The sequence below is a fragment of the Ascaphus truei genome, chromosome 6 (genome assembly GCF_040206685.1).
Source record: "Ascaphus truei isolate aAscTru1 chromosome 6, aAscTru1.hap1, whole genome shotgun sequence".
Classification (NCBI taxonomy): domain Eukaryota; kingdom Metazoa; phylum Chordata; class Amphibia; order Anura; family Ascaphidae; genus Ascaphus; species Ascaphus truei.
The window spans coordinates 70,504,511-70,531,307 of NC_134488.1; the positions used below are offsets into that span (position 1 = coordinate 70,504,511).

The following is a 26,797-nucleotide window of genomic DNA, read 5'->3' on the forward strand; positions in this document are numbered from 1 at the left end:
ACTCCTCCTATTGCTCCATATAACCCTTCCCTATAACTACTCCCTATAACTCCTCCCTATTGCTCCATATAACTACTCCTTATAACTTCTCCCTATAACTCCTCCTATTTCTCCATATAACCGCTCCCTATAACTCCTCCTATTTCTCCATATAACCGCTCCCTATAACTCCTCCTATTTCTCCATATAACCGCTCCCTATAACTCCTCCTATTTCTCCATATAACCGCTCCTTATAACTCCTCCTATTTCTCCATATAACCGCTCCCTATAACTCCTCCTATTTCTCCATATAACCGCTCCCTATAACTCCTCCTATTTCTCCATATAACCGCTCCCTATAACTCCTCCTATTTCTCCATATAACCGCTCCTTATAACTCCTCCTATTTCTCCATATAACCGCTCCCTATAACTCCTCCTATTTCTCCATATAGCCGCTCCCTATAACTCCTCCTATTTCTCCATATAATCGCTCCCTGTAATTCCTCCTATTTCTCCATATAACCGCTCCCTATAACTCCGCCTATTGCTCCATATAACCGCTCCCTATAACACCACCTATTGCTCCATATAACCTCTCCCTATAACTCCTCCTATTGCTCCATATAACTTGAATAACTGCCCTACCAAAAAATCATATTTTTTAAATATGCTTTCAGTGAATAAAAGAGAAGTACTTTGGAAAATGAATCCTTGGAAAAACACGTGGCCTTGGGGCAGTTTCTGTAATCTGCCCCGTGGGATTAGCTGTGTGCGCATATTAAAGTGGGATGGGTAATTGAAATATCCCAAGGGAGATGAGTTTTCGTAATGCAACCAGCCCCAAAGGACCTTTAAAACACAGGTACTGATTTCATCAGTAACAATTATACACTAGTAGCCACCTTTCCCCGTAGCTAAGGGAAACTACCAGTGCTGTCGTTACCTTCGTGGTTAACAAGATCCCTGATCCTCTGCCGCTGGGAACCTGGGGTGATCACGTTCGATGGTACACAGCGCCTCCACCTGAGAGAGATCCTATCGTAGTAGGATTACCTCTCACAGGACCCAATAGTCAGTAAACACCCACCAAGTATATAACAAGGTATTTACTAACATATAAACGGACCACACTACAATAACAAGGCAATGCAAGGCCATACCCACACAGTGCCAGCCACCACCTTGTCCACACCCCAATGAGGTTCCCCAAAGTTATGAGGGTGCCTCGGGCACCTAACCACCCGGTGTCCACAAGACAGGCCCACCCCAAAGTGTGTGGAGTATCGTTACACACAGTGTGTATGGCCGTTCGTGCATGTGGTACCTATCCTGGTCTAAGTCCAGACCAGGACAACCTGAAGATGTTGATCCGTCAGACCGCAGAATGAACGCACGCCGCGTCTACCGGATCCTTTTCATCCACCACTGGAGGAATCTCCCGCAAGGAGTGTGTCCCTGTAAAGTGTCTCTGGTATAGTGCCGCTGGTCTGGTCCCAGACCGCAGGCCGCGCACACCGTGTGGCATCTGTCACCGACATACTCGCACTATCTGTGGTGATCTAAGGGTATGAGTCCCTATCTGAAGGTTTCTCTGTAGAACCACAAGCTATAATGAGTCAGGGCCTAGCTTGAACCTGGGTGGGAACCTGGCCTAGTCCAGCAGAGCACTGCTCCCTGGACACTACTTTCTTCCTCTATGTCCTGCTCCCGACTGGCGTGCTCCACAGGGCGCCAAACGTATCCTTTTTGGTGCTCCGTGGATCAGGAAACCCTATTGGCTAAACCTGACCATGTGCTGCTGCAGCCCCTGTGGCTGCTGGGGATTGTAATCCCCTTTCGGAGCCTGGTAATGGCCGCCACAACTCTCCCTCAATGCACAGGCGCAAGACCCACACCACGCATGCGTGCGCAACCAAAATGGGGGCCCCCGCTGATCGGGTACGCCGTGGAGCTCCGTCAACCCGCTCGAACACACAGCCTCCACCGACAACCTCCCTGCACCTGTGCCGGGTCCACCTGCCACTCCGGCAGCACCCGGCGTCTCCCTGCAGCCTCCCCCCCAACGCGCCCCGGACCTGGAGGTAAAGGGACATGGCTACACACTTATATGAAAAAGGAGTATATCAGTGGTAAAAACACTGTCTTTGATGTGGGAACCCAGTTTGAAGAGTCAAATCCTTTTGACTTTGTTAAAATCATTGACTGCGGTTCCAAAACATTAGGGTCTATCTAATTCCCATCTCTTATAAAAAATATAAATGATATATTCCAGTATATCCACTGATGTAACCCCCAATCCCCACTGCTGATGTTAACCCCTTTGCTTCCAGAGGGCCCTGTAATGCACAGCTATAATTTGGTCAAAATCAGCGTGACAGATCTTGAACACTGCCACAAGGAGGGGAAGTAGAATGTTGTATAGTAACATAGTAGCCTCCCCCCGACCCATCTCCAACTGCTGAGCATGAGTGAGCCCCTCTCCTCTAAATGCTGAGCACACGGGAGCCCCCCCCCCCCCTCCTCCAACTGGTGAGCACGAGGGAGCCCCCTATTCAAATCCAACTGCTGAGCACGAGGGAGCCCCTCCCTACAACTGTTGAGCACGAGGTAGCCCCCTCCTCCAACCGCTGAAAACAAGTGAGCCCCCCCTCCTCCAATTGCTGACCACAATAGAGCCTCCCTCCTCCAACTGCTGAGCATGAGGTAGGCCCCTCCTCCAACTGCTGAGCATGAGGTAGGCCCCTCCTCCAACTGCTGAGCATGAGGTAGGCCCCTCCTCCAACTGCTGAGCATGAGGTAGGCCCCTCCTCCAACTGCTGAGCATGAAGTTGGCCCCTCCTCCAACTGCTAAGCATGAGGTAGGCCCCTCCTCCAACTGCTGAGCATGAGGTAGGCCCCTCCTCCAACTGCTGAGCATGAGGTAGCTCCCTCCTCCAACTGCTGAGCATGAGGTAGGCCACTCCTCCAACTGCTGAGCATGAAGTAGGCCCCTCCTCCAACTGCTGAGCATGAGGTAGGCCCCTCCTCCAACTGCTGAGCATGAGGTAGGCCCCTCCTCCAACTGCTGAGCATGAGGTAGCTCCCTCCTCCAACTGCTGAGCACGAAGGAGCACCCCTCCAACTGCTGAGCACGAAGGAGCACCCCTCCAACTGCTGACCATGAGGTAGCCTCCCGTCTAACTGCTGAGCACGAGTGATCCCCCCCTCCTCAAATTGCTGACCACAATAGAGGCCCCCTCCTCTAACTGCTGAGCATGAGGTAGCCCCCTCCTCCAAATGCTGAGCCCGAGTTAAGCTTGTCACGGTAAGACCAGCTTATTACAACTTTTAATTACCGGGATCATTGATTGAGCAAGCAGAGAGATAAAAATAAATTACGTTTATTCACCTAATGAACGCTCACAACTATGTTACACAAAAATACAGTAAAAAGACACACTTACTTTGGAAAACTGGGATAACAAAACTAATCTTTCCTAATTGCAAACACACAGCAAAATATTCCAGGCCACTTCTCCAATGGGACTGAATCTCAGGTGAATCACACAAGATGGAACTGATGAAACTCTGAGATGGATCTCTTAGAACACTTAGAATCTTACCTCTGTCAGAGCTTTTCAAACCTCTGGTGTTCAGGTCCCAGAAAACCTGCAGCCCAATCAAAAAACCTTAGCAACCGCCCAGCGACCAATCTAAAACACTCATACAAGGTTTCCCACCCCTGAGCTTTTCCCCGGGCAGGTGAAATAGCCCCCTCTGCCCCTTCGCCCCCCCATGGTGCGAGGCTCCACAGCGGCTGGCTGTTTAGCAAAGGTTGTTAGGTTGCCTTGTTTCATGCCAGGATATGGGTGCTCTATAATAATGGCAGAGCCCAGATGGCCTCACACCTAGGCATCTCTGAGCCCTTTCAAGTATGGCCCCTGGACAGACACACCGGAGCCGAGCTTGGTAACCATCTGTGCCTTCCAGAGTCTTTAACTTAGAAAGCCCTACAAATCACTAGCCTCATTCCTGGCACACATTAGAAACATACTTTTAAACACTGCAAATCTGCTCAAATCTTCCTGAACCCCTACTCTAGGCTCAGGATACCTGGGCATGTACAGTATGGGGGTACCTCTGCTATACTGGGGAGCCCCATGCTGTGCTAAGGACTCTGTGTATACCTGCAGATATCTTTTAACCCCTTCATACCCATTTACCTTGTCTGGAAGATGCTGCAGCAGGGACTCTGGCAGTGAGTCGTAAGAGCGTTTTCAGGGTACAAGGTTGGCGGAGTAATGCGCTTAGCAGTATCAGAGGATATCACTCAATCTCCGTATACAACTTTTGGGGTATCCCATAACCCGGAACCCCGCTACATAGCCGCATTCTGCAAAGACTTTCTCCGCCAAACCCCCTGAAACTTACAGCCTAGAAATCTCCCGATCCCAGCATCCCCGGAGAGGAAATAAAATCACATCATTCTTTAATGTCGCAAAATCAGTATACTGTTGCAGTAATACATTTTTGACATCTGGGTCCCAGAGCTGACACTCTAAGAGCCTAACACACGGGTCAGGGTTAACCAAGTGGGCCTGAACTTTATTACAAGCCCAGTTAACATCTTCACCGCCACAAGCCCCCCCTCTTCCAATTGCTGACCATGATAGAGCCACCCTCCTCCAACAGCTGAGTACAAGGGAGTCCCTCTTCCATCCTCCAGCTGCTAAGTACAAGGGAGTATGAGGGAACCCCCCCTTCTCCAACTGCTGAGTACGAGGGAACCCCCCTCCATCTGCTGAGCAGGAAAGAGCCCCCCCTCCAACAGCTGAGCACGATAGAGCTCCCCCCAACTACTAAGCACGAGGGAGTTCCCCCTCCTCCAACTGCTGAGCAAGATTGAGCCCCACCCCTCCAACTACTGATACATTTCGCACATGCACAAACGGCGAGCACCAACCACGCATGCGCAAACAATGAGCGCCAAACGCACATGTGCGAAGGCCGTGCACTCATCGCGCATGCGAAAACGGCAAGCACCTATCACTTATACGCGAGTGGCTGGCAACTTGATGGTCGCGCATGCGCCATGAATGTTTCCAGCCACGCATGCACCATCAGCATTTGCCAGTTGCTAGTGCGCATGCATGATCTGTTCTTGATGGCCACGCATGCACGACCGGCGCTTACCAGCCACCCCTGTGCACGCACAATCCTCTTGGAGAAGGGCCCGGTTTTGGTGAAAAATGTTGTATTACCCAGCGGGACTGGCATCTGGCCAGCCGAAGAAAGACCGACATGAGCCATGACCCCCGATAGGCCAAGTGAGGAGCAACCCACCATGGGCAGAGCAGGTGAACCTGTATGGGAAATGTCAGAATTGATGACCACCATGCGATTGGAAGTGTTTAATGCGAATATACGAGAAGAACGCCGGGGAGTAGTACGATGATCACCCATAGGGAGCAAACCTCTAGATGAGCAAAGAAGCCTTGGAGAAATCCTGAGCCAAAAACTGGAGGACCGGTATTCTGTTCTAGATGTGGGGAAGAAGGGCACTATGTCAGTCATTGTCGAAAAAGAGAGAATCTACTTCAGGGGGTGAAGCAATTCATTCGCTCTCGTTCTGCTTCAGGAAATGACATCGGGACCCAGTGAAGAAGCATATTGGGTCCGGTTCCAGATCACCAGCAAGAGATCATCATACCTCTCATTTACCCCTGGGACTACTGGGGCATCAGCGCGAGTGAAGATGAAGATTAAGGGACAAGTATTCAACGTAAGACAAAGATACCCAATGCTACATCCAATGTGACAAAATATATAGTTCAATACTTCAATGTTAGTATTCTCATGAGTAAGGGTCATTTAGTTAAACCCTTTGGCCAAAGCATTATAAGCCTGCAGCCACTTCACGGCATGACCAGTATGCAGGTCCTAACACTACCTGTGAAAATCCTCATTTACCTCTGCAGTGGAGGGAGTATGGTCTCAATAGACCTGTCCTATACCAAAACATGGAAAACCCTGCTACTTAAAAAGTGGGGTGGGGTGAGCTTAAACCCTGGAAAGAGCGGCACTAACCTCCAAACAACTAATACCAGTTGAAAATGAATAAACACAATTCCAGCAAGCTCTAACCCCAAAACCTACCACATCATATATATATTTGTGTCAAAAGAAGTGCTGCTGTGTATACAACAAAAGACAAAGATACCTAATGCTACATCCAATGTGACAAAATACATAGTTAAATACGTCAATGTTAGTATTCTCATGAATAAGGGTCACTTAGTTAAACCCTTTGGCCAACGCATATAAGCCTGCAGCCATTTCACGGCATGACCACTATGCATATTCTGGGCATGGCTTACCACAGTCACAGTAGGCTTGTTGTAATTACAATTTTATGGGGGTAGAGGGGGTGGATGAATGGGGGTACTTGGCTTCGGTGGGTAGTTAGGCCTACCGGGTAGATAGCGTGAGGGGATAACCTTTTCATTACCACCGCTATGGTAATGAAGGAGTTAACTCCTCCCGCAACCTTCCTGGTAGGCCTAACCAAGCGTGAGACATTGCAGGAGAGATGTAAGTCTGTAGCTTGGGAGACGCCGGGCCCAGCGGCAACAAGAGGCCCGACCAGCATCAGCCGACCCCATCCGACAGCTACCAGCAGGACAGTGAGGGAGAAAGGTAGCAGCGTGGGAGGGAGACAGGAAGGCCCAATGTATGTGTATATATAGATGTATGTATTGGGGGGGTAGTGTGTATGTGTGTATATTTGGGATGGGGGGGGAATGTATGTATGTATTTATTTGGGAGGGAGTTATGTATGCGTATTTGGGGGAGTGTGTATGTGTATTTGGGGGGGTAGTGTATGTATATATTTGGGGGGGACTAGTGTATGTATGTATGTATTTGGGGGTGGGGCCATGTCCCAAATGTATGATTATTCACCAGAAAGTGAAGCCATGCTGCCCTCTCACATATAAATAGCTCTCAGAGTTTGGACCTCCCTACACAGATAATTGAGTATCTGCCGGGTTCGATTCCGATGATAGGCTTTCCCCCCGCTGTTTATTTATTTACTTATTTATATGTGATGAGGGCAGGGGGTTTATTGAGTGGGGGGTGGGGCCGAATTGAGTGTTTTGGGAGATTGAGTGAGAGGGGGGGAGAGAGGGGGGGAGTGAGGGAGAGAGAAGGGAGCAGGAGTAAGTAAATACACAGGACCAGGCATATTTTGATTTATTTGTGTTTTTTTCCCAAGGGAGGAAATGACAAATGACAAACTGTTTTTAACAGAAAAACAATGGGAAAAAAAATCTAAATAAAGGGACTGTGATGAGGAATCTGATCAGGATGAGTAACACCAAGGAAGGAGAATGTTAGGGCACCTATCGAATATCATGGATCAGGAAGAACGGCATCCTCCTCAAGAGGTGTCCCCGACAAGCAGAACCTCAGGACAGAGATAGAGATGGTATGATTGAGTTGGACTCCAAAACAGAGGAATTCACCCCAGTGGGTACCATTGAACAGGATTGTGAAACTGAAGATGCAGTAGTGCTAGATAGTTGTGAGCCCCCCTCAAGTGTAGGGTCCGCAGAACATGATCCACAAGTACCATGTGTATCCTCTGAAAGGCCAGGGGAAGTAACAGTAGTACCCCTGGTGTACTCGCCACATTCAAAAATGGAAACTAGACCCTCCATGAGACTGACCTACGATTCTGTGGGGGTGTTTTCAGAGGTTCCTATGGTTAGTATGGCTAGATTGGTAGTGCCTATGACCCTAGAGATAGGTGATCCTGGGAGCTGTGGGACCATGTGGTGTAACAGTACTGCAATCTGTAAAAATTGTATGTGTGTTGGTTCCATTGTACCTATGATTCTCTGTATATAGAGAGGAAGATATGTGTTGGGTAGACTTGTCATGTATAACAATGGACTTTAACCCGGTTGATGGGGACATCAACAATTTACCACGGGGATGATGTAACCCCCTGTGTGATGAGATCCACACAAACTCACACTGCCCCCTGGTAGGTTCCTCTGCAATGTGCTATGGACATGTAACTGTTAATGGACATATTAGTGGCTGTGGAAGAGGTAGGACTAAGAGGAAGAGGAGCCTTTAAAGGGGGGGGCGGCCATGTTGAGGGCAGATCTGTGTGGACCTGGGTGCTATCAGGTTCGGTCGAGGATTGAAGAGTGTGCATCTGGTGCAGGTGTAGCGGGACACAGTCAGAACATCATCGAGAGTTTGAGCGTCGTCGGAGGGGACCCTCAATGGCTACAAAGTCCAGAGGTAATGAAGCATCCTTTTCGAAGTACAGGTCTGCAACAGTTAGTACACAAAGAGCTCCCACGGTGTGCCGGCATCATCACAAATCTAATATACCCAGGACTGGGTGGCCAACGCACCACTGATACTGACTTACATCTGCGCAGTGTTATTGGGAACTGTATGATCATTGTATGTTGTGTGTGGTGATCCTCTGCGGAGGATCACAGGCTGCCCAAATTATTAGGGGTACAGTAAACCTGTTGTACCATCCGTATACTGTCTGCATTTTTCCTACTGTCTGACCATAGGCCAAGAGTGACCTATTAAGCATCCATAGGTACTCAGACCCCCACCTCAACAATAGTTATGTCTGAGAGCTAAAAAGTGGAGGGGTTTCACGTGTGTGTGTGTGTGTGTGTGTGTGTGTGTGTGTGTGTGTGTGTGTGTGTGTGTGTGTGTGTGTGTGTGTGTGTGTGTGTGTGTGTGTGTGTGTGTGTGTGTGTGTGTGTGTGTGTGTATATATATATATATATATATATATATATATATATATATATATATATATATATATAGTAGATTTTACCAGATTGGAGTCCGGAAAAAACGAGACAGTCCAGTAGTTCCAATGAAGCTGTATTCAGAGTAACATGGCACCACCTCCAACGTTTCGATCACACAAGCGTGACCTTCCTCAGGGACGTGCAATAAGTGAATGCTACAGATCCCCCTTATATACCCATACTAATTAAACAATAAAGTGAAATCACCCGTATAAAGACAAACTTACCCGCGAAACCGCGCTGCTGTGACCCGCAGGGATGTGTTGGAACGCATCGCCATCTTGGATATGCTAAACAGACTGTCTGAAATCAACTACGGTGGCTGGTGTAGCACATATAACACACACAGCAAACCTAGACACACTCCGCGCATGCGTGAGTTCCACTGTGTCCCGCTATAGCTGTACTGGCCAGCAACTTAGAGATCACCGTGCTCTTGTAATAGCGGTTCGCGCATGCGCGAGTCCCACAGTGTCCCAAAGTGTACTAATGCATAATGCCTGTGTCTCTATGTGTGTCTGACTGCGTTCCTGTTTCAAGCATAAGTGTACATACGCAATGCTGTGACCTACACTTCTTATGGTCAGCGTAACGCTGGCACAATGAGTAGGACTGGGGATATTTGGTGCAGCCACAGATTGGGTTACATTCCATAACTGCAAATAAGATGTAAAAACCCTATTATGCGATGTACTGATGACATTTCAAAAGTTAGCATCATAACCAAGAGGACATGTTCCAACACATGACTACATGGCCCACAAGAAAAAATTAATAAATAAAAAACTAACATGTATAAAAATGTGCATCTCAATATGATGTAATGTTTTAACTGTACCACTATAATAAATACTATAATTACATTGACCAATACAGTCTGTGGCTGCACCAAATATCCCCAGTCCTACTCATTGTGCCAGCGTTACGCTGACCATAAGAAGTGTAGGTCACAGCGTTGCGTATGTACACTTATGCTTGAAACAGGAACGCAGTCAGACACACATAGAGACACAGGCATTATGCATTAGTACACCTTGGGACACTGTGGGACTCGCGCATGCGCGAACCGCTATTACAAGAGCACAGTGATCTCTAAGTTGCAGGCCAGTACAGCTATAGCGGGACTTGGTGGAACTCACGCATGCGCGGAGTGTGTCTAGGTTTGCTGTGTGTGTTATATGTGCTACACCAGCCACCGTAGTTGATTTCGGACAGTCTGTTTAGCATATCCAAGATGGCGATGCGTTCCAACACATCGCTGCGGGTCACAGCAGCGCGGTTTCGCGGGTAAGTTTGTCTTTACACGGGCGATTTCACTTTATTGTTTAATTAGTATGGGTATATAAGGGGGATCTGTAGCATTCACTTATTGCACGTCCCTGAGGAAGGTCACGCTTGTGTGATCGAAACGTTGGAGGTGGTGCCATGTTACTCTGAATACAGCTTCATTGGAACTACTGGACTGTGTGCTGTCTCGTTTTTTCCGGACTCCAATCTGGTAAAATCTACTTTTTACATGTGCATATGGGACAAGCATCAGCATTTTTCATTTGTTTACAGTGTGCCAACTGAGTGTGATTTTTTCATATATATATATATATATATATATATATATATATATGTATGTAGAGGTATCAGTACCGTGTTAGCCGAGCTTTAACAATCAAAAATGAATAGACGATACCGTTCTGTGGCTAACGAAATGCTTTTATTTGTGCGAGCTTTCGAGATACACTGATCTCTTCTTCCGACGATGCTACATTGAATAAAGCAGCAAGGTTAAACTTAAAAACAGTGTATATACTGTAGGAATGTTATCTGTGACTGAAACCTAACCCCCTCCCCCTGTGCAGTATACGATTTATGACTTGAGGTGTTAAATAGTCCCTGAATGTTAGTGATGTAAGAGAGAGAGAGTGTGTGTGTATGTAAATATAAATTGGTAAAGAGCCCACAGTGTATATAACAAGAGACAGGGGGTGCCCAATGCTGCATCCAATTGACAAAACATATATAATGAAGGTATAAAGTAAAATACTTCAATAATAATAATAATATAAAATACTTGGTTATTTAGTTGACCCTTTGGCCAAAGGCGTCATAAGCCTGCATACCAACGTCAAGGTATAACCAAAATAATGCAGGTCCTACACTACACTGTGAACCCTTCCTTTTAAAAGGAAGGGTTCACAGTGTAGTGTAGGACCTGCATTATTTTGGTTATACCTTGACGTTGGTATGCAGGCTTATGACGCCTTTGGCCAAAGGGTCAACTAAATAACCAAGTATTTTATATTATTATTATTATTGAAGTATTTTACTTTATACCTTCATTATATATGTTTTGTCAATTGGATGTAGCATTGGGCACCCCCTGTCTCTTGTTATATACCATTGCCACGCTCAGTAGCTCTCTGGTTGACATAAATATATATTCACTTTGTGGTGGGTGTGGGAGTTTGAGCTTGCTGGGAATCTGTGTTAACCTATGTCTGACTGCTAGCAGTCAATTGGAGGCTGTGGCACCTCCCCCAGAGCTCACTCCTCCTCCTTCACCCTTTTAACTTGGAAGGTCATTTCACTTGCTGCAGGAACAAGACCCATTATGGTCCTTCCCCTCTCACAGAGGTAAAAGGAAGGGTTCACAGTGTAGTGTAGGACCTGCGTTATTTTGGTTATACCTTGACGTTGGTATGCAGGCTTATGACGCCTTTGGCCAAAGGGTTAACTAAATAACCAAGTATTTTATATTATTATTATTATTGAAGTATTTTACTTTATACCTTCATTATATATGTTTTGTCAATTGGATGCAGCATTGGGCACCCCCTGTCTCTTGTTATATACAATTGCCACGCTCAGTAGCTCTCTGGTTGACATAAATATATATTCACTTTGTGGTGGGTGTGGGAGTTTGAGCTTGCTGGGAATCTGTGTGAGCCCACAGTGTATACAGTGCTTTACAAAAGGTGTGTGTGGAGTGGGAGTGTATATCAATGGTGTGGGTAGGTGAGGAAATGTAAGAGGCTATATATATATGTAACCCCTCTTTATTTTACTATACCTCAGACCAGGGGTGCGCAAACTTTCCTCCCTGCACCCCGCTGCCAACTCTCTCCCCCTGCTCGCGCCCCCCCTTCTTACCTTGTCTCCAGCATCAAATAATGCCGCAGGGTCATGTGACGTCACGTTGCTATAGCGATGCGCCGTCAGAGACAAGGTAAGAGAAGTTACAGAGGGCTTGCACGGTCCCCTGGCATTTAAATGCTTTGGGGAAGGGCGCGTGGCCTCTGTAACCGCCACGCCCCTCCCTCCCTCCCAGAAAATGTCAAGCCTCCCTGGGGGGCGTGCCCTCGAGTTTGCACACCATTGCCTCAGACTATGAAGTTGGGGCCTAAGTCCTTATAATTATGTTAGCCGCCACACGTGCGCGTGGCAAGTAGAAAGGGACACCACACCAGGATATATATAACAGGTTTATGAATAGGATAAATAGATATAACCCACCGGTTATCAGTAACTATGTGATCCTTAGGGCTCTGATCACTACATACAAAGTACAATACAAATCATAACATCAAATTTCACCCAAGCACTGCACATGTATGTGTGTTACGCCGTTTGAGCTTAGGTATTGTCATTGTAATTTGCAGGCCTCTACTTCTTAAAGATATTTAGTGTGGTCTACATTTCCTATGACTCCTCTGTCGGCAATCTGTCTCCTGCTCCACTTCTCTGCAGCTGGGTTCTCTGCTGATCAGCTCTCCTGTCTCCTCGTTGGGCATGTGCAGGTTCCGTTGCGCAAGAGGCGCTGGAAACAACCTTACTTCCACGCAGCTCTGGCCTGTCAGGGCTGCCCCGAGCTCTTAAGGCTCACTCGCCCTCAGTCAGGGTTACCACCTTATACTGAAAGCTAACCCGGAGATAAAAATGTTACCTTCGGTGGCGGCGGCGTCTTCCGGTATCATTCCAACATTATTCCCTGCAACTACTGCCAATGTGGCTACACGGCGCAAAATGGTGCAATGTTGCCATGACAATGGGACACTACGTCACGCAACATCAAGTTGCCATGCCAACTGGTTGCCTTATGGCACTGATGCATCATGTGACGTCACGTTTCCATAGCAACGCGGCTATGATGATGCTCGTCTCGAATCAGGAGGCGGACCCGCAGGGCTGAGGTGGGAATGCAGAATAACCGACCAGAGCCCAGGGACAGAGTCCTGTAAGAGTATCTGAAGTCGGTAAGCAGGCAGGGGTCAGGGCTGGCGGCAGTGGTGCAGAGTCAGGGGGACAGGCAAAAGGTCAGGGCAGGCGGAAGGCAGCGAGGTCGGGGTCACGGTCCGGGGTCAGCAACAGAGGAATCCAAAAAGGCAAAAGGGAAAGCGTGACAGCGAAGACCAACAGGTGCTGCAAAAGTTAGAGCCTTGCTCAGTGACTCCCACTAGGAACTGCAGCCTTATATACAGTCGCAGGCTGCCAGCAAACCAAGTGGCCGAACTGAGCAAAAAGGGCAAGCAACCTGGAAAACCAGAACTGCAGCAAAACCTGGCATGGATCGGGCAGAATCCTTACTGCGGTGCCACGTGACATCACGATGTCATGTAGCGCCATTTGACGCCGCGCAACCATATTGACAGCAGTTGCAGGGGGGAGATGCTGGGAGGATGCTGAGTATGCCGGAGGACGCCGCTTCCGCCACCACCCGGAGGTTTACAAGGTGAACTCATAACCCGGAGAAAACACATACAGTATACATATAAATAAAATAAGGACCCACAATGTTAAGTAAATGCTATGGGTCTCTCTAACACCCAAATCCACAGAGGTCTGTTATTAACGTAACGAGGCACAAGTGAAAACCTTGTTAAGCATTAATAATAATGGTGTTTGCATGGCGTTAACGGATGTCTGTGGATCTGGGCCTGACGCATAGCCTCGGACAGTACTCTTGATAAAGTACTACAGGTTTGAGTGCTCCGTACCGTGACCATGTCAGACTGCTACATTGTCATTCGAGCTCCGAAGCCAGAAAATCTGAGCTCTCTGATTCGCCCTCGGGAGAGGGCAGGATAAACTGCAGCAACGCTGAACGCTCTATCTTCTGTCCTGTATTTCAGCCTCTCTCCTGATAGGGGCTTTGATGGCAGCAGGACTGACTAAATCCACGACAAACGCGTTTACTACAGAATACCCTACAATTGAAGTTACTACCGATGTTACCAGTGCTATGTCTCCATTCACAGGTTTATAGAGATTATTTTGTAATATATGATATATTTAAATCAGTATTGTAGGCTTGTGTGGAAATATCTTGTAGCAGGGAAGCTTTACATTTTTATTGGATATCTCCCCTTTTAAAATGAATCCCCTCTACAGTAATATTTTCACTTATTTGCTTCTTGTATAAAAGAAATGAGTCTATTTTCTATTTTCTCTGGGGTCCATTTAATGCAGGGGTAGCTAACTCCAGTCCTCAAAAGTTACCAACAGGACAGGTTTTCAGGATATCCCTGCTTCAGCACAGGTGGCTCAATCAGTAGCTCTTTCTTTGACTGCACCACCTGTGCTGAAGCAGGGATATCCTAAAAACCTGACCTGTTGGTGGCACTTGAGAACTGCAGTTGGCCACCCCTGATTTAATGTACAGTATATAATATCTGGTCATTATTGTTCTTTCCTGTTATATCTTTAAATAAATGATGCTGCCATCATTAGCCAAACAAATCATCAAAAAGGAAGCTATAGTTATTACTATTAAATGACTGTGCAAAAGGAAGGCTGTTGCAGCTTCCTATGGGCCTGAGGTTTGGTCGCCATTTTGTTTCCACTGAGGGATATTTAAAACTGGTAATTTAACAGCTAAGTATCTAAAAAATTGGGGATCCCCCAAAGCCACACATCACAATTTTCAGCTCCGGGGGAACCCTGATTCAAAAAATAAATAAATAAATAATTAGTAGGAAGAACTTCTCTTTGTTAACTTTATTGGTTCTCTGATAGGGATAGGGTGCATAAGGGGAAATAATACACTTGATTTAGGCTGCGCTTACAGCGCCGGCAACAGCAACGCGACGTCGCTTCAAAACAAATGTATTGAAGCCGTCGCGTGCGCTTATAGTAAGGGTGGCGCGACGGCTTGGTCGCTGGAAGTCAAGTCAATTTGGCGACGGCACTATAAGCGCAGCCTTATAAACACTTCCCCATTCAGAGACCCCGATGAAATTCATTTTTATGGGGGGGAAGAGAGTTCCAAAATGGTAATGTCATTGTAACTAACTTACTGAAACTGCTGTCACTAATGATGACATTCTTTTCATGATTTGTATTATTAATGCTGAACTTTTCATTACTACTTTGTGTATTTTGCATTTCTAGGTGTCATAACAACCGCCACAATGACTCCAACCGCCACAACGACTCCAACCGCCACAATGACTCCAAACGCCACAACGGCCGCAACCGCCACACCGACCCCAACCGCCACACCGACCCCAAATGCCACAATGACCCCAACCGCCACAACGACTCCAACCGCCACAATGACTCCAAACGCCACAACGGCCCCAACCGCCACACCGATCCCAAACGCCACAATGACTCCAACCGCTACAATGACTCCAATTGCCACAACGACCCCAACCGGCACAATGACCCCAACCGCCACAACGACCCCAACCGCCACAACGACCCCAACCGCCACAATGACCCCAACCGCCACAATGACCCCAACCGCCACAACAACCCAAACCGCCAGTAGCCAATCTGCAACCGCAACAAACGCAACAAGAACAAACGCCACAAACGCAACCGCAACAAACACAACGACTCCAACCACAACGACTCCAACCACAACGACTCCAACCACAACGACTCCAACCACAACGACTCCAACCACAACGACTCCAACCACAACGACTCCAACCACAACGACTCCAACCACAACGACTCCAACCACAACGACTCCAACCACAACGACTCCAACCACAACGACTCCAACCACAACGACCGCAACCACAGTTGCGTTAAGTGTAAGTATTCAACTATAGTGTAAACATTAGAGAGAGGAAAAGGGGCAAAATTCGATTTGCGGGGTGGATTTTTCTCAGGAAAATAAGAAAATTCACAATATATTCACATTTTTTTAAATAAAATTCTTCCTATTTTTATGAAATTTTGAATATTCTCTGTTTCCCAGTTTTGTGTTTGCATATATGAATTTTCTCCAATTTTTGCAGGGTTTTTTGTACACGTTTTTGAATGTTGAATTTAATGGAGCATTTTAAGAAGCCGTTTCAGTGGTTGAATAGAGACAGTCTTAGTACATCCATGGCAACATCCTAAGCCAATAAGGGTGTTACATTTCCAAAAGTTCTATTCCTGAAGCCCCAGCAGATGGGAAATAAGATGCTGAGTTTTGCAGAATGGACTGTTATGGTTAATGCCAGAACCTTGTGTTATTTTTAATATGTGAATTTTGGATCATTTACAGTATTTTGTAATCACGTTTTCTGGTTCTCGTTAGGATAAGATTTGCAGATCCTTTAAGTGTACTGGAGTGGACTGCTTCAAAACTCAAACAAGCGCAGAAAAGAAACGCTGTCAGATTGGAATAAACCACTGCGAGGTAATACTGTTTTGCTAGTTCATAACACTGACTGTATATGCAATGTTCTACTCCTATGTAGATTATTGTACACCGATTATTGTACACCGCGATCTGGGGACCCCTAGTTGCCCACATAAAAAATCATTTCAATCTTCAGGAGATAAATACTTGTCTGGTGGGAACTGTATGGCCACTGGGGTCTGCCTCACTCCGGCGGGCCAATAGGAATCTGCAACATGGTTAGGGAGGTTAACGCATGGCTAAGAAAGTGGTGTAGGAAGGAGGGTTCTGGGTTTTTAGAGCACTGGGATTCCCTTTCCGAGAAGTGCTATCTATAAGGTAGGGATGGATTGCAACTCAACGAAGAGGGATTTTCTGTGCTAGGGGGCAGGATGTTAAAAAGGTTGGAGGAGATTTTAAACAAGGAAGGAGGGGGGGGGGGCAAGAAACAGATAATGAACTAGACAGAATAGATAGGAATGGGGAAATAGCAAGGGGCAGTGGAGGTAGAATGGGGGCAAGTGGGAGTTTGGCAAGCATGGAGACACCCATATTAATACAGATAATACTAGAAAACTTCTAAACTTCTAAAACTTCTAAAGACTAAACCCAATTGGAAGGCAGGAGCAGATATAGCACAGCATGCTTGCTGATGTAAGGAGATCCAACACACTGCGGATTTGCTGAATAGGAAAATTTATTGCGCCACACAACGTTTCGACCGTGAAGGTCTTTATCAAGTGACAGGCCTGTCACCTTTTCATCAGTTCAGATTTGGATTACCATGACAGGTACCCATTGAACCAGCAGCACAGGTAATATTGAATGTATTATTTATTCTTGGTGTGCAGCATATCACTCTTGTTAAGATGCTGATGTAAGGAGTCTGACAGATAAAATGGGGGAGCTTGAATTAATAGCTACAAGGGAGCATTATGATATCATAGGCATTACTGAAACATGGTGGGACGAAACTCATAACTGGACAGTTAATTTAGAGGGTTATTCCCTTTTTCGGAAGGATCGAGCAAATAGAAGGGGAGGTGGAGTATGTTTATATGTTAAACCGGATCTAAAACCTATTATAAGGGATGATGTTTATGAAGGGAATTATGAAAATGTAGAGACTTTGTGGATAGAAATTAGCAGTGGAGGTAAAATATAAAGAAAATGTTTGTAGGGATATGCTATAAACCACCAAATATCTGTGAGATTGAGGAAGCCAAAATACATTTGCAAATGGAGAAGGCATCAAAACATTTTTGCATAATGGATTATTTTAATTATTCAGACATAGACTGGGGCAATGAGATTAGCATTATGACAAAAGGAAACAGATTTCTGGGGGTGTTTAAAGATAAATACATGACCCAAATTATTGAGGGACCAATGAGGAGAGGGGCAATACTAGATTTGGTAATATCAAACAATGTACAAATAATAACAAATATTCCAGTCTGGGAATATTTGGGAAATAGTGATCAAAACATGGTCTCGTTTGAAATAAATGACCAAAAACCATTTTTACCTGGGAAGACTCAATTGCAATAAAAGTGCCGCAAACAATTGATTAACTGAGGAAGACGTTCATAGGCGGCTTGATGAAATTAAAGTAAATAAAGCACCTGGCAACTGGCATGCACCCAAGAGATCTTCTGTAGCTAAGTTCAGTAATAACCAAACCATTACATTTAATATTCCAGGACTTCATTTCCACAGGCTCAGTACAACAAGACTGGCATAAAGCAGACATAGGGCTCTATGCAGTAAGCGGCGAAAAAGTGCAATCGGCAAGGGTACCTTATCGGCATGATTCTGGCGATTTTCCCTCTCCGTATACAATAAGTGCCGAATTCCTTCCGAATCAAGCCGAAAACATTTGCGCCCACTCTACCGATGATTTGCCGATCACACACAGGTGTATAGGCGTGCATGGCGGGGTGCTGTTAGGTTCGTCAATTAAACTTCTTGCAGAATCTGCCGAAGCAAGCATGTTTTGGATTGAGCGGCCCATTTAAAGGCAGCGTGTATTGTTATTCATTTTCTGTGTTGTTGGGAGTGAGAGAGAGAGAGACACACAGAGCTGCCCGATTTACACATTTCATATTGTCTGAGAGAGTTGTTGTGTATTGGGAGACGTTTGTCCTGTATTGTTTTGTTTACATCTTTGTCTTGTTTTATATTTGTAAGTGTTCAGTGCGATTGGCTTAAAATTTCTTTTCTGTTCTTTGTGAGTGCTAGAGGTATGGCCGCAAGGCGTGGGAAGAGTGATGCTGCTGTGAGTAGTAGTGGTAGTCGTGCAAGTACACGTCTGAGTGAACGTAGGGTTCAGGGGAGTGCTGTTGCTGCGAGTGCGAATGGTGTTGCTGGGAGTGCGAGTAGTGTAGCTGTGAGTGCGAGTGCTGCTGGTGGCTCTGTTGCTGGTGCTGCTGGGGTGTCTGGTGGTGGGGTGGTTGCTGGTGGGCCGCTTTTGGCGTCTCTTCCATTGGAAGAAGGAGAGTCCAGTCAGCAGCAGCCAAGCTCTGGGCCTGCACGTATTCGGAAGAAACGTGTGGAGCGGCCACGTAATCCTTGGTTCAATGAACAGGAAAATACAGTTCTTGTCACAGGGATTCTGGAGCACTATGACTCTCTGTATGGGCATTTACTAGGTAAGTCTATCTTTGCATTCATTCTTCAAACACATGTTATCCTAGGTCATGTGAGGTGTCTTAATATCAAAATATTATTCCATAATATCTATCAATTCAACTTCATTGTTACACACATATTTGCCTCATGCTTTAGAACGACAATAACAATCAGTCGTACAATTGGCCCAAAGTTCATACAATATTCATGCAAGCTTCCTTACATTTGTATGTATACATGTAAATGCTCATGGGGTACACATATTACACCTAAACCAGCATGTTTGGTATTTCTTGGAACAGGTAGCAGTTTAGCAAACTGTTCGTTTTTATAATAATAATTAACGTCATATATGATGTATGTATTTCAAGGGCGGACAAGTTCAACATCAAAAAAAGAAATGTGGAATCAAATAACATTGGCTGTGTCTGCGTGTGGAAATCATGTCAGGGACCGGAAGAATTGTCGGAAGAGATTTGACGATATCAGGGCAAACTTACAGAAAAAAATACAAGCACAGCGGATGCATGCTTCTGGCACTGGAGGTGGGCCGCCAGCACAAGCTCTCATCTTAACACCATTGGAGGAGCAGATGCGGGAAAAATTTCTTCCCGTCGTCGTGGAGGGTTTGCCCGGGGACAGGGAAATCGGAATTTATTCTGCTCCATTTCCACCAGGTGACAAATGTTATTGTACTAGGCGTGTCGTAGGTTACAGTTCTTATGTATATTTCCGCTGCTACTTATACTTTCTTACCAATATAAGCATACCTACATATATATCTGTATATATGTCTCTCTCTCTATATCTATATATCTATATATATTTATATGTAGTTGTCCTACAAAAAGTAACAATTAATATATATGGTGGCAAAAGGTGGCACTGAGTGCTCATTTGCATGTCATTTCCCACAATCCCTTGCTGCAGTGGAAACACTGTATGCTGCCCGATGATGGGGAACGACAGGGTTGCAGACCTGTTTGAGACATGCAAATTAGCATACAGTAATATGTACTGTTTCTGTAAATATATATATATATATATATATATATATATATATACATAATTGAGTGATAATCTATGTAACACCTATAAACAGGACGTTACTGCCTCATCAACTCTTGCATGGCAGATAGTGCATTCAAAGGCGAACATACATAAATTGCACTAACACATTTCGTTATTTTTAATTAAACGTCCTTTTTTGCTTCATGTCATATACAGAGACCATAATTAGGAACATGTAGCATATGTTATTGAATTGTGTTCATATGTAACTCACTTCAGATTATTATTTCGCTCATGTACCAGTGTGTGAAACCAGCTGCAATTAATATGTAATCACATCATAGAGGATAACACAGGGGGTGTGGTTGGGCACCCAGCCAGATCACAGGGTCATGTTACGGTAAACTTTTTTGACATGCCTTACAGCTGCTACAAACATATAAAACCTCAGGGTGCTGTCACGTCTTGGGGGAGGGACTACAGTTCTTAGAAGCTGGCAAACTACACAGAAGTTCATCACTTTCATTTGAAATGTTAATTCTATGAAAACTTTCACCCACCAGGCCACTATGTATGAAAACTTACGTAACTCATTCCTTCACTCATATGTTATTGGAACCTTATAGAAACGGCACATTAGCACACCAGTAGCATCTGTGAGCGACACACTGCATGTGTTGTTGAGTGTCAGCCACATTGAGCGCTACACCTGATTCTATTAATTGTTAAAACATATCCCATAAAAAATTAGTTTACATTTCCACAATTACATACTGAATTATAAGCACAGTCAACTTTGCTGTGATGGTAGTGATGTACATTATTATTTTAATATTACTACACAAGATATGCAGTGTATGTCCAATAGAACACTTAATTTTACAACGCATTACGGCATACACATTGTATGTTCTATGTTATTTACAAAGCAAGTGGAAAGTAGCCTCACATGTACATTTATGTTAAAATGGATAATGTACAGCTTGCCAGAAACATCTTTTCATTTTATTAAGTGATGCTGATATTTAGCCATAAATACTCCAAAGTCACAAACTCTATGTTAATTATGTACACATGTCAATCAAAATCTTGTTATTCTTCTATATAGTTGCTCCTGGAGTTCATGTGTCACCTCACACTGAACAAGTGTCATCACCTGGCTCATCCATCTCCTCATCAAGGCTGGAAAGTGAGTGTATGAGGTGCAGGACATCTAATGTTTACATTTCTAGATGTTATGTTGCCATGCTAAATAAATGCCTTTCACATGTAATTAACTTCACATCAGTTATTGTCACAGAATATGTAGTTTGTAATGACAACATCTATTGTGTGTGATGTAAACTATCAGCTAGGAGTTGTGAGGTTACAACAACCTTTCATTCATTCTTCTTTCACACTGAGTCGAAACATAATTGTTACTTCAAACTACATTTTAATTTGACACAACAGAAAACTTATGCAAACATGTTATATTCTGAAAGCCAGGGTCATATGTGAGATGATTTAGCCCAGATAGTGTCAACTCGGCCCTCTTTTCCAAGCACAACAAGTTCTGTTTCTTTTCTTTACTTTATTTGTGGAAAGCAGGTAAAAAACAGGCACTTGTGTAGAGAAGTAGGTGTTGGGATAATGTCTCTCTGTGGGTGCTTGGTAGTTAAAGGCAGGTGAAAAAGGTAATCCTACCAGTACAGCAGTTATAGGGTGCTCACTCATCCAGGGTGATGGTGGAAAAGGAAGTGAGGGGCAAGGGTCACACTAAAGGTTCAGTGAGACTGCACTAACTGTCAGCAAGGACAGGGGGGGGAATGGGAAAGCCCATAACTAGGAGGACTGGAGATGTTGCCAGAGCAACCAGGGGTGTGACAGACTGGAAGGAAAAAGGGCTACATAATGTATCCATTCCATCTGCACTGGGAGTAAACTGAAAGGAAAGTGACATCCAAGTACAGCTAGCAGGTGGAACTGCCAAGGGAAGGGGGGCTGAAACAGAGAAGGCAGACATGGGTATTTCTGTTCCATGACACTCCCCGTCTGTTATCTGGAGATACCACTATTCTAGGTATATGTGGAACATATGTGCAATATAACATAACATACTTCATGTCCACATAACGATGGGATACCGACCGGTACCACCAGCTTGATGTCCTTTGCCATCTCGGTAAGGTAGGTGGATGCTCAGCTCTAGGTTAGCTTGATGCACCACAATGTCTCTCAGAGTCCATAGAACTGGTAGTCAGTTCTTCCTTGTGATAGTCCGATTTGGGCATTAGGAGGATAGTCTCTGTGATAAGTCTTAAAAAGGTTTTAACGACCCCATTCTGGGTCACCCGAACTTCCACTTTGCGGACCCTTTCATCTTTGCTTGGGATGGTTTTGATAATAAGTCCCATGGGCCATTCGTTTCTTGTTACCTGTTTGTCTTTCAACAGAACCACATCTCCTACTTGGATATCTGGTTTAACTGTTTGCCATTTATGGCGTTCTTGGAGTGTCACCAGATACTCGCGTCTCCAGCGATCCCAAAATGTGTTGGCCAAGCGCTGCACCTGTCTCCACTGTCATTTGTACATATCCTTAGAGTTGAAACCTTCGTCTGGGGTGGGGATGTTCCCTACTTTCTGGGTTAGCAGCATTGCTGGAGTCAAAATACTTGGCGATTCTGGATCTATTGACACTGGAATCAAAGGCCTAGCATTAATTATCGCTGATATTTCGGCCATAAATGTGGTTAACACTTCGTGGGTGAGTTGAGTTAAATCGGTTTTCAGCATCAGAGAGTCCAAGATACGCCGGACCACCCCGATCATGCGTTCCCATGCTCCGCCCACGTGAGAGGAATGAGGAGGGTTGAATGTCCACGTACACTCTTGGTCACGCAGGTATCTTTGGATACTGTTGTCTCTATTATCTTTAGTGTTTATTTGTAATTCCTTACATGCTCCAACGAAATTGGTGCCACAATCGGAGCGTATTTGTTTAACTGGTCCTCTGACTGCAAAGAATCTTCTGAGGGCATTTATGAAGCTTGAAGCATCCATAGATTCTATAATCTCGATGTGTATAGCTCGCGTACTCATGCAGGTGAAGAGTACCGCCCATCGTTTGCTGTTTGCTAGTCCGCCTCTAGTTCTACGTGAGATGACCATCCAGGGCCCAAATACATCGAGTCCTACATATGTAAAGGGGGTTCTGTATTGTCTGTCGATAGGCAAATCTGCCATCCTTTGGTCTTGGCTTTTGCCTTGCAGCATTCGGCACCTAACACATTTGTGGACGTACGTCTGTTGTAGTCAGCAAGTGACTGACGAAGCGCCGTAGAGGCGTGAAATGCGTAAGAGCTACCCTTCATTCCTGTCTGCACCAGGGTGTCTCAATAAAGAAAAAGTTTTTATCCTGATGCTGTGATCCTGCTACTTCCTTATTGAATGGCTGTGCTCTGTATTCCCCACCCCGTGTGGAATCGTCATCACTTATTTAACAGTACAGGCCTTCATGGCTCTAAAGAGGCCTTGTTTGCTGTTAACTGCTACTTATACACAGCTGACTCTAATAGGCCCTCAAACATACTCACCCAGTAATGTTAGAAACTTGAATGAAGTGTGAAGATAATAACAAGGCCTGTTTGCATATAAGGCCTTAAATGTAGATATATATATATATATATATATATATATATATATATATATATATATATATATATATATGTATATATCAAGAGAGACTAACAGAGAGTGTAAGAGAGAGACAGAGATAACCAGACAGAGAAAATTAGAGAGAGAGATTTAAACATTGAGAAACAGAGAGACATTAAAACAGACACAGGTGTCTCTGTGGGTCATTATAGGTCAGTGTACGCGGTCATCTGTTCATTCTACCACTGTAGGATCTTTCACACACATTGTTATTTTAATTACAATCGTACACTTGTTTTGCACATGTTGATTAAGCCGAAATAAAAGTTTATTTTACAGTGAAATGACTATCTTACACAAAGAATGTGTGGCAATTATGTTCACACATTTTTAGTGGGGGGAAAAGCAAGGCGGATAACATACAGCTTGTATTGTAACCTTGGAATAAACCACGAAGATAACATGTAACTATTTTCACATTCAGCAGACAAACGTATGCGCTCAATTTAGACACTCATCACTTCAACACAGCAGAAATGGCTGATGCTTCAACATTGCACAGCCATCCACGTAAATCATATAAATTTATGATTTCACAAGCAATCGAATCAATAGATGACAAGAAAGCAAGCGTAGGCCAAATCTATGACTTGATCCAAAAGAAATATCCATACTACAAAGAAGCATGTCGAGAATCTAATTTTAAAACTTCTGTACGATTCACTTTATCAGCAAATGAATGTTTTGAGCGTGTCCATGATCGCCTAGATCAACGATATGGATGTTGGCAGATTGCCCTATCATTTAAAATTACCATGGAACATGGAACATATCTTCTGTTAAATAGCATATTTTTGCCTAATACCAGTTACAATGGAGCCGCACCGACTGGCATGTCTGCTGCTATACCTGCTGCAATACCTGCACCCTCCATTCATCAAGACCAGATGCAAGATGCACATAACAATAATGATATGTATCCAAACTTATATGGGCAATACCTATGTGGATGGGAAAACAACCAAGAACTGTACGTACCTCCGGACGTCTTGTTTGAAGAAGACAGTGCAGATCCATATGAGCGCCTCATGGGGAGATGTGTGTGATTCAGGATTCAACGGTTGCCTCAAGCATGGATGAGACTGTTGTGCCTTTCTGGAGTGACCAGTTGCAGCCAAATCAGTTGTGACTTCTACAAGAATGGTAAATACAATAATCGTTATGCGTTCACTCACATTATAAATGTGTACATTTTTAATATCCACCATTTCCTAGCCAAATGCGTGGATACAACGTCACATTGCAGACAGCCTTACATGTAGCGTGCACAAACACATAATTTCCTATAACAATATACTACATGACGAAGCATTACTACACATTGCTGACGGACTCACAAAACCAAGAGTAATATCACTTTGAAAGTATAATTTCAACATGTTACACTAACTGTAACACACACACATCATTGTTTAGCATGCAACATAGAAAAAACAAAAGGGTCGGCCACATAATGTGTGCGACACTTGTCATGTCCCAAGGCGTCCTTAAAAAGGTTTACAGATGCAAGCCCCGCCCCCAACCGACGTGCACGCATGAAAGCGTATTGGCTGTGGCCGTTGCTTCTTGTTACGGTCAGTGCACTGTGTCATGCGCGCGCGTCGGCGTTTCGGTGTGTGCACAGCGCTGGAGGCCAATGTTAATTCAGTGGGAGGAGTGTTTGCGTCCATTTCACGGTGCCTTAGCATGACGTCACACATCTTTGTTCGCACATTGGCTGATCGGCCGTTGTTTTCGTGCACACGCGTCCGTTTACAAAGTTTATATAAGTACGTGTGTAGAAGTGAATTACTTTCGCTTCCATAGCATAACTTCCAACCATGATATGGTTACTGCTAGCAGCACCATGGAGGGACATGTATTCAACACACAGCGTACACATTGCTTAGCGCATGCGCTAAGACTTATTCCACACAATCGTGAAGTGCGCGCGCAACTGAAGTTGTGCGCGCACATTATTATGTATACAGGCACCGGAAATATCATATCCATAGTAATGCCAGCAACGCCATTATAAAAATGACAGTTCAGTATGTGTCGTTTGATCGTTGCAGTTTCAACATATACGTTACTTATGCGTGAATCTCCACAATAATATAGAGATGTGTTACGCGTTGTCATGCAGAGAAATATATAAACGTGCCATCTTTGACCATCATGTGTTTGCTGTATTTCTGTGAGGAATCAGGGATCGCGGCGCCCGCGCCCTGGTTCCTCTGCTGATATATTCCCTCCTGCTGCCGTGGCACGCACCTCTCGCCAGCGCCACTCACCTCCGTCGGTGCTGGGGGTTCCCCGTCGTCCTCGGCGTCCTCGGTTTCCAGCAGTACCTCACGCGGCCGCCATGTTGCTCGGGCGCGCGCCTGAACAGCGCGCGCCGGGCGAAGTTAATTTATTCACTGCTCTGGCAGTGAAGACCCGCCCCCAATACAGAAATATGATCTCCTGTCAAGACAAGAGTTCTCACCTGCCTGCCAATCAAGGGAACCTATCCAGGATGGCTCCACGCAGTCCTCCAGGTCTGCCTTCACTTCTGATTGGTCAGCCACACTTTATAATGCCAGTCCTTCCTATCATTCATTGCTCGACATAGTTTTCACTTGGATTACTACTCTGGCGTTTTCTCTCTCATTCACTCAGGTTACGACTTGGCTTGGCGGACGTCTCTCTCTGGCTCTAGACCCCTGCTTGGACAAACGACCTTCCAGTATTCTCCAATCCCAGACCTTGGCTAACGGCAACGACAACGGCATTTCTACACCGGTACCGGCAAGTATTGCAAGCGAAATACACCTGGCCTGGCAACGCCAAAATCACCACACTCCGGACACGCTCCCTTTGCTGCGGGTGCGTGCTTCTATACGTTCCTCACCTCAGTGAAAGGAACGGGTCTGGTCTGCGGGCAGCACCGGCGTAACATTATGTCGAGCCCACAAGACGCAGACCAGACTGTGGACTCTATGATGACGGCCATGTACCAACAAATACAGGCCTTAACGGATCAAGTGGCTCTCCTCTCCCAACAGGTATC

At 45.2% G+C, this 26,797-nt stretch overlaps 1 protein-coding gene across 3 annotated transcripts in view; it reads left to right on the forward strand.

Moving 5' to 3' along the window:
- LOC142497240 (uncharacterized) overlaps positions 1-26,797 on the forward strand; it is a 65,512-nt gene that overhangs the window by 17,368 nt on the left and 21,347 nt on the right. The window contains exons 1-4 of one of the 3 annotated variants that reach the window (XM_075604758.1): positions 3,086-3,287; positions 13,938-14,063; positions 15,196-15,848; positions 16,343-16,444. In XM_075604758.1, coding sequence (XP_075460873.1) covers positions 13,961-14,063; positions 15,196-15,848; positions 16,343-16,444 — 858 coding nt within the window. In that variant the 5' untranslated portion in view covers positions 3,086-3,287; positions 13,938-13,960. Of the gene's footprint in view, positions 1-3,085; positions 3,288-13,937; positions 14,064-15,195; positions 15,849-16,342; positions 16,445-26,797 lie in introns of those variants that run through there. The other 2 variants (XM_075604757.1, XM_075604759.1) reach the window with 2 other exon arrangements.